At 39.3% G+C, this 14,211-nt stretch overlaps 1 protein-coding gene across 1 annotated transcript in view; it reads left to right on the forward strand.

Annotated features, from left to right (window-relative positions):
- The window catches only part of LOC100706056 (serine/threonine kinase 26), a 41,017-nt gene extending 27,300 nt beyond the window's left edge, over positions 1-13,717 (forward strand). Inside the window, exons 4-12 of the mRNA XM_005459543.4 lie at positions 151-207; positions 654-762; positions 1,753-1,910; positions 7,600-7,785; positions 10,105-10,247; positions 10,335-10,440; positions 10,767-10,823; positions 11,038-11,165; positions 11,411-13,717. Coding sequence (XP_005459600.1) covers positions 151-207; positions 654-762; positions 1,753-1,910; positions 7,600-7,785; positions 10,105-10,247; positions 10,335-10,440; positions 10,767-10,823; positions 11,038-11,165; positions 11,411-11,426 — 960 coding nt within the window. The 3' untranslated portion in view covers positions 11,427-13,717. The remainder of the gene's footprint in view (positions 1-150; positions 208-653; positions 763-1,752; positions 1,911-7,599; positions 7,786-10,104; positions 10,248-10,334; positions 10,441-10,766; positions 10,824-11,037; positions 11,166-11,410) is intronic.
- The last annotated feature ends 494 nt before the right edge of the window (positions 13,718-14,211 follow it).

The raw sequence follows: 14,211 nt of genomic DNA on the forward strand, positions 1-14,211 counted from the left end.
AATTCCACAGGAGTGGGGAGGGTTGTTTTTCCACATAAAAGTGTTCACCTACTGCGAACTAAGGATTTTTTTTTATTCCCAGTATATTGTAGTTGAGTCATTTTTATGGGCACATTGTTGGAAGTTTATTTGTAATTCTCTGTTATTCAGGGAAGTAAATTGTGGATCATCATGGAGTATCTTGGAGGGGGCTCAGCACTCGACTTGGTGAGTCTTTAAGTCCATTTCTAGAGGATTTATTGTCCATGAAACCTAGAAAGTGAAGTAATATAAAGTAATGACTACAGCCAATGTTTGTGAAGTATCACTAATAGATGTATAAAGCGTTAAATCTCCCCTCCTTTAGTCTCATCCTCCCTCTTTTGGAGAATTCTCACTTATGATAATAAACATCTGTTTGCACATAAATACAGAGAAATTCAACTTTAATTTTTTTTTAATCAAAATAAAAACAAAGTTTTCAAAGTCTGTTTAAAATGAGAAAATCTGATTCATTAACATTTGATTGTCTAGTTTTCTGTGTTGGGACTTGTCTTGATTGAAACTGGAATAGGGTGTGTTTGTGAGTCTCCGGCATATCACAGTGCATTTTATACCCGTGTCATCACTCTGCGTGTGTGTGTGTGTGTGTGTGTGTGTGTGTGCGTGCGCAGCTGCGGGCGGGCCCATTTGATGAGTTTCAAATTGCCACCATGCTGAAGGAGATCCTGAAAGGGCTCGACTACCTGCACTCTGAGAAGAAGATCCACAGAGACATCAAAGGTGCGGCAGGTGCTGCGTAGACTGTAGAGCCTGGACCTCCAACACTGATTCAGATATATCACAGGTGCAGGTGTTGGTGCCTTGGGGGAAACAAAACTTCCCACAATTGATCTCCACGACATCTTTCATCGGAAGCCAGTCTATTTAATTAACGCTGCAGGATTCATGCAGAAGGCTTTCTGTTGAAACTGATCGCTACTTAATTTTCTCACATTTGACAAAAGATTGTCATATTCTGCGAGGCTGTGACACTCAAGCATTACTGAGCTAGGAATTGAATTAAACACCCTCATAGAAATGATGAAGAAGTTCAACATGTTCTCATTCCCAACTGCGAAACAGCTCTAAGGAGGCTGAGGAAGATTTATACTAAAGATACGCCCACACAGGCCAGAGAGCAGGTTTAACATGAGCTCTGAGTAGTTTGATTCACACCGATGTGTTTAAATCTTTACCGCTTGATTGCCTGCTAGGAGTAATGCCTGAAGCAGTTTTCTGTCATATTTCAACCTGCTTATGGAACAAAATGACTGGGCGTGCATCAGAAGTTAGTGAGGGGGATCTCTGCCTGTGCAGATACTCATGGAAAAACACAGAAAACTAGTCTAATGGTCGTCAAACCACGTCTTTATACATATATACTGATGTGTCAAAACTCATTAAGAGTACAGGGGAGGTCGTCAGAAGTCGACTTGATGGAGGAAAGAGTCGAGGATTATTGCGATAGATTATTTCAAACCCCCAGAAACTGATAGTTATTCCTTAATATGTGCTAACTTTGCACTCAACATCTTAGCTGTAGGGTTCAGGGAAGAAGGATGGCTGCTTTAGTGGAAATCTGGAATTCTTTTCCCATTTGTATACTTAGAGTTTAATTTGACAGCATTAGAATCAGAATTACATTTATTGCACAAAATAACTGCCATTAGTTGATTATGTTACTCAGTCTGATGATGTTGCAGAAAGGTTAAATTATTTACTTCTCTGCAGCTGCCAACGTCCTGCTGTCGGAGCAGGGTCAGGTGAAGCTGGCCGACTTCGGAGTGGCAGGTCAGCTGACAGACACGCAGATCAAGAGGGAAACCTTTGTGGGAACGCCGTTCTGGATGGCTCCCGAGGTCATCCAGCAGTCCGCCTACGACTCCAAGGTAAGACACCCGTTTATACTGCTGTAGATTTCGTAATGGCCATTCATAATCTTTAGCTTACAAGCTCCAAGGTAGTGGGAATTTCAGAATGAAGAACCACCTCAAATTTATTCAAAATGAGCAAACTCTGGCTGTACAGATAAGAGACATTTGGAGGAAGTGTCTTATGCAACAGTTCTGCTTGTTTACATCACCAGGACAGCGTGAACATGGAAAAAGTTCATCAAAACCTGAACCATGTACTTCCACTTCCATCTCAATATGAAACTGTAACTTAAAGTCAACAACAGCCACGTAACAATGAGCTCGACAACTCTGCTGAGCATGTGCTTAAAAAAAAAAAAAACTGCCAAATTTGATCAGAATTTAATTTCATTAATGTACGTTTTAGTTGCAGTTGTACAAACGGCGTCTGCACTGGAGCCGGAGACATTACACGAAAGACTTAAATGTAAAACAAATGAAATACTTTCTATTGTGCTGTCCTTCTTCACATCCACTCAGCCCCCTCCCTGAAACTGTAATTATCCAATTATGTCTGAGGTGCCATAAGTATGCACGGCATGACAGTCATACCTTTCTATATGTGTCTAATTTGCACAAAAGGACTGTAGGCAAAGCGAGTTTTCACATTTATTTTTAGACTTTTGTTGTTGTCGTCGTTTTTGCATGTATATTTTTGGCGGGGTTTCCCAAAAAATATAGCCTAAAATTGGATTTCATTTAACGAGCTTGCATATACTGGTGGATTAGCTACACTGTTGATTTAGGACAGATGTGGCATAAAACCTTATATTGTGTGGTTGTCTAATAAATGTGTTAAACTTGAGAGAAAAGGATTTTCTCATAAGTTTAATGACTTTGGACAAGGTTCACAACAAAATCAAGTATAAAACTAGTCTTATATTCAGCTAATAGCTTTTCATAGTCAAAAATACAAACACTACACAGAGATTTGCTGACGTTCTTCTACCTGTTGTAGCTGCGTAGTGTCACAAGTGGGGCAGCTCTTGTGGAGTGTTGTTATTGGAGCTTTAGCTTAGCTCATGTCTCGGAGAATATAGAATTTCAATAAGCCTTGAACGTGAGAACTGGAAAGAATGAAAACTGTCCACATGCAGCCATTGTTTGTTTATTTTTCCCTTGTTCAGTGTTTTTTGCACGATTCTTCCTCTCAGCCTGCGACCTGCACATAGTGTCCTCACTGCCAGGCGAAATGGTAAGTGGCCTGGTACTTATGTAGTGCTTTTCTACTCAATTTGAGCACATGCTATTAATTTAACTGAGCAGTCAATGCATTTTTTACTGCAAGCCATATTCACCCATTCACACAGTACTTTATTCAGTACCGTCAAGCACTTTACAACTAACAGAGTCGCTGTAGTGGATGCATTTGGGGCAATTTGTCTTCCGGTATCCTGTGCAAAGACCCTTCAGCATGACTGGAGGAGCTGGGATCAAACCACTGACCTTCCAGTTAATAGACATCCCCCTCCAGGCGAGCATGGTTACATTGGTAGCATATCCTTAATATCCTTCAATCTGCATAGCTGAAGATGTACATAACCAGGCACCAGTGTGGTACCTTTAGGCCTGCATAAGGTCAGGTTAAACAACTGTGTGCTGTATTTAGCAACTAATAAAAAGACAGAACTTTATTAAACCCAAAAGTGGAAGTCACAGAAACCAAAACTATGAGGGAGGTAATTAAAACATGATGGAGCTGAAAGCTAAACTTCATCTTTGCAGATTAAAGATTTTATTGTGTGAATGAAGTCTTAAGAGCGATGGTGCTAGCGGTTATGTCAGAGTTTAGCGTAGCATTAGCAGCAACTCTGCTTTGAAATTCCAAACTCTCATCATCCTCAAACATCTGTCTTATTAAGAAAAGTTAAATAAAAGGTTTTTAAATATGCCCACACTTCCCGTTTTGTTTGTTTGAGGAACCGAGTAATTACATTTTATAGGTTTATGAGGAAAACTGAAGACTGTGCACATTTTAGCTGCGTAAGGACGATGATAAATCTTTGATGCCTTGTTTTTTTTGCCTCAGCCTGAAGTGAAGTTTCAGAAATGATTCTCAAGCACATTGACGCACAGTCTAACCTCTTGAAACCTACCGGGGTTAGGAGTAGGATTTGGATTTGCTTAAACTCCCTTTTTATTTATTACTGTTACCTATGCAGAACACCTGAATGGAAAAGCCTTTAACAGAAATCTTTTAATCAGTGTTTGAGACTTATTTGGAAAGAACCATCTTTTAGATTAGTGCAAATTTTCCTAGTTAATTCTAACAACACCCATCCTTATACCAAGACAGGCTGCCGTTGGGCCTTCGTTTTTTTCGAATCTGCTTAATTTAATTTGTCAACATGCAGAACAAGCAAATATTGCTTTGTAATATCCTCATGTTTGTTTTGAAAAGCCCGTCAGGTCTTAAAAAATAAAAAAAAATAGGCTATCGAGCTGTGTGATTTTTCCTCCTGCTCTGTTTGCGTATTGCTGTAGCAACCCGACACACGTGGATTTGTTGTTGTGGCCCGCTTTGCATTATTTCCACAGTCCTCTCGTGTTTATTTGCATCCAATGGAGACGCTGCTGCCATCCTGTGAGTGATTTGAGCTTTTAATTGATGAGGATGATGATGATCGTCCACTTTGTCCGCAGTTTAGAAGGGATTCCCTCACCGTGTCCTTTGTTTGTCTATCAAAACAAAGACTTCAGCAGTGAATGGAGGTAGAAATGCACCTGCTGGCATCAAACACGCAGGTTTTGATGCCGGTCACAGAGCAAAGCTCTGATGAAATTTGTATAATGAGGCGGAGCTGCTTTTTGTCTATTTGTTTCATAAGTGTGTGTTCTGTGGAAATAAGGCAGATCCATTAGGGTGTTTTCAGTTGATCTCTTGATGTGGTTTGAATCACGTGTCTTTTTGCGTATATATAACGCTGCCTTCATGTGCGGTTTGCCTCTGCTCTGCATGCCTTTGTGATTTTTGTTGTGTATTTTAGCCTCAGAGGGATCAGGTAACATAAAAGGTGTATAAAACTGTTGAAATCACCTGGAAATGTGACCAAAAACTAATGTAAGCCGGACTCGTTCATTATCTTTCTGGCAAAGTTTAATTGCTCAAATAGGAGGAGATCATCATTTAAATTTTTTTCTTTTTTACTTTTAAAGTAACAGTCATGTAGTTTTTGAAGAACAAAAACAGGTTCAAGTATGAATGAATGTTTGAGCCTGTACTGGTTTTTTTGTTGTTTTTTTTAAACTCTCTTTAAAGGGAAGGAAGACAAAGTGCAACTTGTTGAAATACCGAAGGCGGTTTGGAGACTTCGCCAACGGTTATGTAAATGTAACCTGAGAAGTTAGAACAAGCCTGCAAACAGAAGACAGCCATTGTACTTTGGTGTGTGTGTGTGTGTGTGTGTGTGTGTGTGTGTGTGTGTGTGTGTGTGTGTGTGTGTGTGATGCCTGATCTCATATCAGACTCGGTCACAGACTGTCAGTTGTCCTATTAATACATCGACCATGTGACTTTGACTAGAAGTATTTGAATCTCCACACCATTTACAGAAGCACTTCCTCCATTCCTCTGTCATCCAGCAGTATTTTCAACTTTTTCAAAAATAATCTTATTAGTTTATGTTATGGCCACTCATAACCCATAATTCAGTTATATTTCTAAGAAGTCTTGCCCTGTTTTTCAGTGACTGGCCTGAACAGGCATTAGCCTGAGAGCAGTGTAACTACAGAGGAGAAGCCTGCCAGAGGCTGATTCATGACAGTGACGTGACTGAGAAATGTAAACGTATTTACAAGTTGGATATGTTTCTTTAACTCTGCCCTACTGTTTGCCACCAACACCACAGTTTCCTGTGGTTTAGTCCGTAGAAGTAAAAAAAAAAAAAAACAGACAGGAAGTGGGGGGAACCTCAGCTAGATCGAACTGTAGATAAGTGTAAGGGTTGGGCTGTTGCACAGATCAGCTGCTGTGCATCACTTGGCTGTATTAGAGGTGGAAGAGGCTTGGATCACCTTATTTATTTATTTATTTATTAAATAATACTGGTCTGCCTCCGGCTAGGTTAATAGTTCAAGGAGGTGGTGCCTCCTTCCTTTCATGTTGTGTTGAGCTGCAGTTGAGAGTTGTGCATACACTCACCTGGATAGTTTTTGTTTATACTTGGACTTTGAAAAAAAAAAAAAAACCTTTCCAGACACAGAACTAATTTTTTTAATTCTTCTACATATTAGAGAATTGATGACATTACATTAGAGGGAAGAAAACACTGCAAAAGCTAAAAAATAAATAAATGATGAAACCTAACAGAAGTGTTATTGGGAAAACAATAATGCAGTGCTCGACCTGCGGAAGTTACAAGCTAGCAGTAAATGGCTAACATGAATATACAGTATTATATGAATCGCTGATTAAAACGCACGTTACCTCGTCTTGTTTTCCCCTCACAGCAATGATGAAATCCATGCTTCTTTTAAGCGTGACTCAGTGCAATCCTTTGTTGTGTGTTTTGGTTTTTGTTTCTTCTGCCGGTGGTCCGTCACGATATTGTGTCCCCAGGAACCCTTCTGTTTTTGCCCTGTCTTTCTTCCCTCATGCCCAACCTGTCACAGCACGTTGCTGTCCCTTCTGGACCCTGGTTCTGCTAAAAGTTCCTTCCTGTTAAAAAGGAGTTTTTCCTTCCCACCAGGTGCTTGCTCAAAGGGATCATTTTGGCTCTTTTGTAGGACCTTGAGGTGATCATTGTTGTGATTTGTGCCAATATGAATAAAATTTTATTCGACTTTCTTTGTATTTTTAGTGCTTTTGCAGCATTTTTCTATTTGCTGGAGTTTTATTAGGTTTTTTGTGAGTGCAACTTAACTAACGGGCCACAGACTCAGACACAAATTTGGTCATTTTCCTGTGACTAAGATCATATTGTGAATAATCTTAAATAAGTAGTTTTATAAATTTCTGTAGGTATTTATTGAGTGTCCATAGGACTGTGTACGTGTGCGTGTGTGCGGCTTCCTACCACATGCTGCCATATGGTCAGTGTGACTGTAATGGAGCTGGCAGAGTTAACAATCAAATAGTGACTGAGCATCCTGTAGTAATGTGATCCTGAACAGCACTGCTACAGCTGAACTCTGTGTGTGTATTTATATAAGACAATGTCTGCTTCTTGCCTGGTCTGCCACATGATTGTTAGAGCAAGTTGAGAAGATGGGATATTCAATCGTTCATGCATGAGTAACTGCTGAGTCTGAGTGTGTGTGTTTTTATGTGTGTGTGTTCCTCCTAACCAGCTTGACATATGTTTAGTGGGTGTCACAGCCACCGTGCAAACAGAAAGTCAGCCTGACTCAGCATGTTGGTGTGGTTCTGCCTTTATGTATTAATAGCTGTACAGACTGTATTCCTGTATAAACTTAAGTAATCAAGTTGGGTAAAGATTAGTTTAGCACAATCACATGAATGTTTAATGTCATTTATAAGGTTAAAAAAAAATTAAGATTCCTCCATGTGTTCCCATCACTTTGTTGTTAAGAATACAAAATGCCCTGTGCTGTCTGGGTATGTCTGCTTTACATACCCATAATCCACCTATAAACATGCAAAAAGTCTGTTTAAAACTTTGATCACTGTCAATAACATGTAAATGTGTTTGTTTGTCCCTCCCAGGCGGATATTTGGTCGCTGGGCATCACGGCCATCGAACTCGCCAAGGGGGAACCGCCGAACTCCGACATGCATCCAATGCGAGTGCTCTTCCACATCCCCAAATCCCCTCCTCCAACACTGACTGGTGATTTCTCCAAGAGCTTCAAAGAGTTCACAGAGGCTTGCCTCAACAAGGACCCTTCTTTTGTAAGACTCACAGCTGACCCACACACAGTCAGCATTTATTGCGATAAACCTTTGGGGTTTCCGTAATTTAAAAGTTTTTAGCTGCCATATCCTTTGAGTTCTATTCACATTAAAAATCTGCGTTGTTTTAACACTGGTGGAAAGTGCTTAAAATTCTCTCTCTGCATTTCTGAGACATTTCTGGTTTGACTTTAGCGCTTTACTCCTTTAAATCCTACTTGGAGTAATCCATGTTTCTCTTTTCTGAACTAAGTGATTTCTGATGCATTTCACTCCTGCTTGTCGAACAAAAAAAACAGGGTGTGCATCAGAAAATAGTGAGGGTGGTCTCTGCCCTTGGGAAAAACCCAGAAATGATCCCAATGGATCGTCAAACCACATCTTTATTGATGTATACTGCAGCATCAAACGCCATTAAATGTACAGGAGAGTTCGTCAGATCTCGTCTTTATGGGGAAAGAGCTGGAGCAGTTGCATTTATGTGACCACCAGTGTTGGTAACTTTGAGGTCATTTTTTTCAATTACCCAAAATAAGCTGCCTTGTGTGTTTTGTTATAAACCCAGAGTTCATGTAGCCTTCAGTACATTTACCTCCAAATGTACTGAGTTTAACTCACTGCTTAGCATTTTGATATTTGCATTTCTTTCACCACATCACCAGAAACTCGCTTTAATTTTCCTTAATTTGCCCCACTCGGTCTGTTTGTAGCCGGCTGATGGAGCTCCTTACTAGCCGACAGTGTAAAAGGTCCAGTGTTATTATAGCTAGCTAAAATGAAACTTAAAAACTACAACTCAATGTGGAAAATACAGTTTAGTTGACTCAAATAAAATAAACTTTTGAAAAAAAATGAAAACTAAGTGAAACAATTTTGTGAACTTCCTAGAGAACTAACTCAACTAAAATAAAAATGTAAAGGAAAACATCCTTAGTTTTAGTATCTGTTAGTTTGTGAGTCACCGAAAGACTCTGGATGTCTATGAGACTATGACACATTATGAGTCACCTGCTTTCAAAAGTTCAGTATTTTTTTTATACTCAAGTAATTTTCCTTAAATCTTGTCTCTGGCACGTGCATTTGTCACTGTTCAGCTAGAAAGAAGTCTGAGAAACTGAATAGCATTATGAGCGGCAGCCAGAAACATTGTAACAGTAACAGAGTTGTTATTCGAAAAATTAACTTAATAACCAGTAGGTTGAACTGCAAAACTAATTTGCTACTTAGTATTTGTTACACTGGTGACCACATGCAGCAGAGAAAATTGTTAGATTGTAACCAGTTCCAGACACAGATTGTCCAGTTGTCAAACCTGGGCTACGTTTGGCGTTTACAGCTCATTTATGGACCTAGAAGTTGCGTTAGCTCAACGTGGTCCAGATATCACCACACACCTGACATCTGGCTGATATAAGGTGAACCTGGGGCTGAGTTGATGTAGCCTGAGTCAACACCATCCGCTTCCCAGCTGGGCCCACCAGGGTGTGGGAAGCACTTGGATAAGTAGCGCTCTTGTCAATATTTAGGCAACATTTACAGTGTTCTGTATACTTTCTAGCAAAGCTGACGAGTTCAATTTCCTGGCAGTGACGAGGCTGTCAGCATACACGTCTTAGACTGTGTTTACATTAGCTAGTAATATGAATAACTAGCACAGCTACAGCAGTTAGTTTACACTTGTACTACTACTAATGTTGTATCAGTCATAAATGTTAGCATTTTCAGCTGTAGAGAGAGGCAGGCTACCACATATGTGGCTTTATTGACCCCAGATTATTCATAAGCTGTCAGTGTTGGGAAACAGTAGCATGGACTGGGACTTCTATTCTGCGTTTTTACTCTGATTGAGCACACAGAGTGCTTTCTGCTAAAAGTCCCATTCATGCAGCACTTTATATCTAACAGTCACCCACACACAAACTCTATTGGGCATCAAGGGCAACTCAGGCTTCTGATTGGTGGCTTTGCCTGCTGAGTCGCCATCCTTGTAAACTCCCCCTTTAGTATTTTGTGAGCTTGGTGCAGATGGCTTCATTTCCTACAGTTTGGGTGGTTTGAATATTTCAGGACAGCTTCCCTGTTTTCTCTGTGTGGTTTAAGTTGGATCCTGCTGCCCCCTGCTGGTCACTTCTGTTTTCTGACTTTCTTTCTGATATTTCTTTTTCTCCATCTCCAGGAAAAATGAAAATCATTTTATTTCTTTAACTTTCCATCTTAAATCTATAGACTAATAACATCATGACCTGTTTTGGGGTTTTTTCTCTCTTTTCTAAAAAAAAAACAAAACAAAAAAATAAAATCTGTTTTCTTGTCGTGCAGCGTCCCACAGCCAAGGAGCTGCTCAAACACAAGTTCATCGTCAAACACTGCAAGAAGACGTCCTATCTCAGCGAGCTGATTGACAGGTACAGGAGGTGGAAGGAGGAGGACCACAGTGACAACAGTTCAGACGACTCTGACAGGTAATTTCACTTGATTCAGCTGGAGTGTGTCAGCAGAGAGGTCCGACATCTATCTGTGCATTTAAATGTGTTCATTTTTTCTTTAAGTGAATCCAGCAATAAGGAAAACAACGAGTCTCCAGAGTGGTCCTTCACCACCGTCCGTAAGAAGAAGCAGGACAAGTCAGATAGCAGGACCATCCTCAATGGAAATGTTAGTACCACTTGTGTGTTAGTATACATGGAAATAAAACCTTTGTGTGTTACTTTGTTTTTTAACTTGTGGTTGTTTTTACTTGTATTTTAACCCTCTTAGGCTCAAATTAAGTTTTAGTTGCTAATGCACAACCAAGTCCTGCAGTGGTACTTCTGAGTAAAAAAACTCATAAAATATGTATGTGGGGTAATCAGGTTGCAGCCTTTGCAATGTGTACACACTTCAGACATTTTTTTTAAATGCAATATGAGGACGTCAGAGGTCAGTATAACTCAGATTCTCACCATCTTTTGTTTTCTTGTCCTCTTCATCGTCGGGTTCAGGATCAGATGAGTAAATCTGCCAGTCTCACCACAGTCATCTCCCCAGTCTTCACGGAGGTTGGTATACACAAGTCTCCTAAACATCAATACACTCATCCTTTTGTTTCAGACACTGTTTTTGGGACCAGGGAATGTGTAGTTATCCTGCCATTGATTTTGGGCTTTGGCGTAGATTTTTTCCAGAGGGCTTTGTCGTAACCTGAGAGAAGTGAGCTAAAATTTAAAAAAAGAAAAGATTTTCAAAAATGATTCTTATTGTCTTCTTCTGTAGTTGAAGCAACAGCACAAGGAGCACTCTGAGCAGCGGTTGGCCATCGAGGAGCTGGAACGCAACATTCGAATAGCTGAAGATATCTGTCCAGGCATCACGGACAAGATGGTCACGCATATCATTGCCAGGTACCAGAAGTGTAACCTTCCTTTTCTAAATACAGCGTTGCGTTCCTGTTTCTTTCTATTATTTATGACAACCTTCTCTCATTACTCAATTTCTTTTATTGGAAGTTTATTCTCTTATTTATGCCAGAATATGATGCTTTTATTTGCCCTTCATCCTGTTTCTTTCTCCCTCCTTTGCCTTATTCAGAACAGGACATTTGTATCCTCCTTCGCATCATTTGTTAACCAAATATCTCCCTCCTCAGATACACAACAAATTGAAAGACGGACGGATCGACCCAGAAAAAGAAAAAACATGAAGAGAGAGAGAGACTGTGTTTCCTTTACGGTGACGCTGCTGGATGATGAAAACGAGGCAGATTTGCTGTGCAGTATCTGCTCGCTGTACACACACACATCTCAACACACACTCACACGCATGCACACACACACTACCAATGTAATATATACACTATATTATACATATACATATATATTCCCTGCTGCTGGTTGAAAACCTATTATCTCCCTATGGTTAATTTTGAAAAAAATCCACAACAATAACGAAAATAAAATCTGGTCTATAGCTTTTTTTCCCTTCATAGGATCCCTGAATTCTTCTTGAGTTTAATGTTTGAGGATAATTAAGAGACATATCTTAGGTCTTTAAGTACTTAAGTCATGTTTCTGATCTGCCTTGATTACCATAATGTGCCTTAGTTCTTTTTGTTATCAGTCATTTTCTACATTTTCTGCTGTCACTTGTTTTCTTAAGAGGTCTTTGTAGAAATGGCTCACGAAGGAAATGTAATACCAAAGAAGGTTCTCATCCATCAGCAGTCGTATGTTTTTGTGTCATGAGTTGCCTGGAGTCTGTAGATGTCTTTATTCTTGTTTAGTAGCACTTGAGACAGATGATATGCCAATATTACATTTGTTTTTTGTTTTTGTTTTTCAGTAATGTCTTTCAATTACAGTTCCCTGATCCCAGAATTCATTCAAGGTGGTTTCCATTAAAGCAGTTTAGATCCTTTGGTTTTACTGTTTTGTATAGCGACTTTCTTGAATATTCAAGGTGAAAAGCCTCCTACTCTAAAATGGTACAAATGTGGGGGATTTATGGAACTTTTTAATGTCCAAATGTTCCTAAACTTTTAAATTTCCCCGTCAATTTTAAAAGCTTATCTCCAGTTTTGAGAGCTACTAGTCTCTGGCTAGCTTGGCTAGGTAGCCAGTTGCTTGTTAACTGGTAGGCTTACTGTAGCTACCGAAAGTTGTTGGCAAGATGTGAGTAGTTGAAATGCTGAAAATGGCTACCATGTGAATAAGGCTGGTTTAGTTACTTTTAGTAACAAAGCCACTGGCAGCACACAACTGTTAGTCCAGATATATTTTGGGGGGGCTACAAGAGTCTTGCTAGCTAAATATTTAGTAGCTTGCAAAACAGTAATCTAGATAGCTGTTGTTGTTACTGCCCTTCTCTAATTAGCAGCAGTTAAGGCTTTAATCACACAGGCTTAGAGACCAATTGGTGACCTAGTAGAGGGGGAAAAAAATGTGTAGTCCCCAATCGATTGGCAAGTGGTTGCTGGAGTGTTCTTGCACCTGCTAGGTCCAATGCAAACCTCCTACCAATTGCTCTGGTTGCTAGCAGATTGCCACAGTTGTTTATAGTTTGTACCTAAGATGCAAAAATTGTCTACACTGATCAACTACACCAAGTGGTAATGAAACCTTGAAAAATGTGGTGCCAACTGGAAACAAAGAATGTTCCTTTGTAGATTTGGCTTACCAATGAAACCAATACATTTCATGAGGCACATGTCCTTTGTTTCCATTACAATTTTTTCTAGTTACACTACCACTTGGTGTTTAGTTAGTGTTGCAGATAAGTCGCCATCTTCCATGCAGACTGCTGGCAATCATGGCAAGCTGCTAGTGACTGAGGCAATCACGAGTCTTTCAGTGCAACACACTCAATGCAAACACTTTTATCACTTGCCAACTGATTAGGCGGATACGCCTTCATTCTTAGCAACTGGAGGTTACCATGCAGTCACTGACCGGTCTTTTTGATTGAGGCACAGGATGTTGAAATGATGAAAATGGCTGCCATAAATGTAACTACGTTTGATAACCCACACCCAGTGAGATTAAAGGAATCTTTTTTTTTTTTTTTTTTTTTTTAAAGAATACATGTTGACATGTAGTTAAGACACAAAGGTCTTCCAGTGGCTGCTTCATTATATGTAGCATTTTGGAAAACTTGGTAAGATTGTGTCAGAAAGTTTTACGATGTCTTCCTTAATAGACAACATTGGAAAGTAGTGCAGGTTTTTTCAAGGGCATGAAGGGACCTGCAGTTGAAGGTTTTACTGATAGTTTGTACCAAAGACACTATAAAATTCAGTCGCTGTATATTTTTGTCTTTTTTTTTATATATATATATCATAAGGGATACAATGCTTGTTGAGGGGGAGATGTAAAGTGAAAGATGTAAGATTTTACAGCAATGTACTCATTTTTTGTAGCGGGACTTAGAGTTTTATGAATAAATATTTAAGTTTGATTCAGCTGCTTTCACTGGGTTTTATTCAGTGATTATGAGTTCCTTTATTATATATTTTTGCACTTTATTAATTTTAACACAATTGTCTTCTTGTTTTTAATCCTTTATTGACAAAGTGCAACTGTAATATATAAACCCAAAGTTCACTTTTTTCTACAGAAGTAACAATACATTATCTAACTACATCACCCAGAAAATGATTCCACCAACATTATGAAGGCATCATACCCACACACGAAGACTTTATATTTAAGTCCTAGAAGGTCTTTTTCCAACAGACATCAAGATGAATTTAGTCATTTTCACACAGATTAAAAATTATTTCTTTTTATTGGTGTTTGATTGTTTTATTATTTTTGCTTTGCTCTATTTTTAAACCATTGCCATTAGTCTGAAATAATGTCTCCAAATACAGCAGTATGGCAACATTAAATAACACAACGTGAAATTCAGATGATATGATCGTGATCAAATTGACCACCACTTTAGTCTGTGGGA

The sequence above is a fragment of the Oreochromis niloticus genome, linkage group LG3, assembly GCF_001858045.2.
Source record: "Oreochromis niloticus isolate F11D_XX linkage group LG3, O_niloticus_UMD_NMBU, whole genome shotgun sequence".
In the NCBI taxonomy this organism is placed as follows: Eukaryota; Metazoa; Chordata; class Actinopteri; order Cichliformes; family Cichlidae; genus Oreochromis; species Oreochromis niloticus.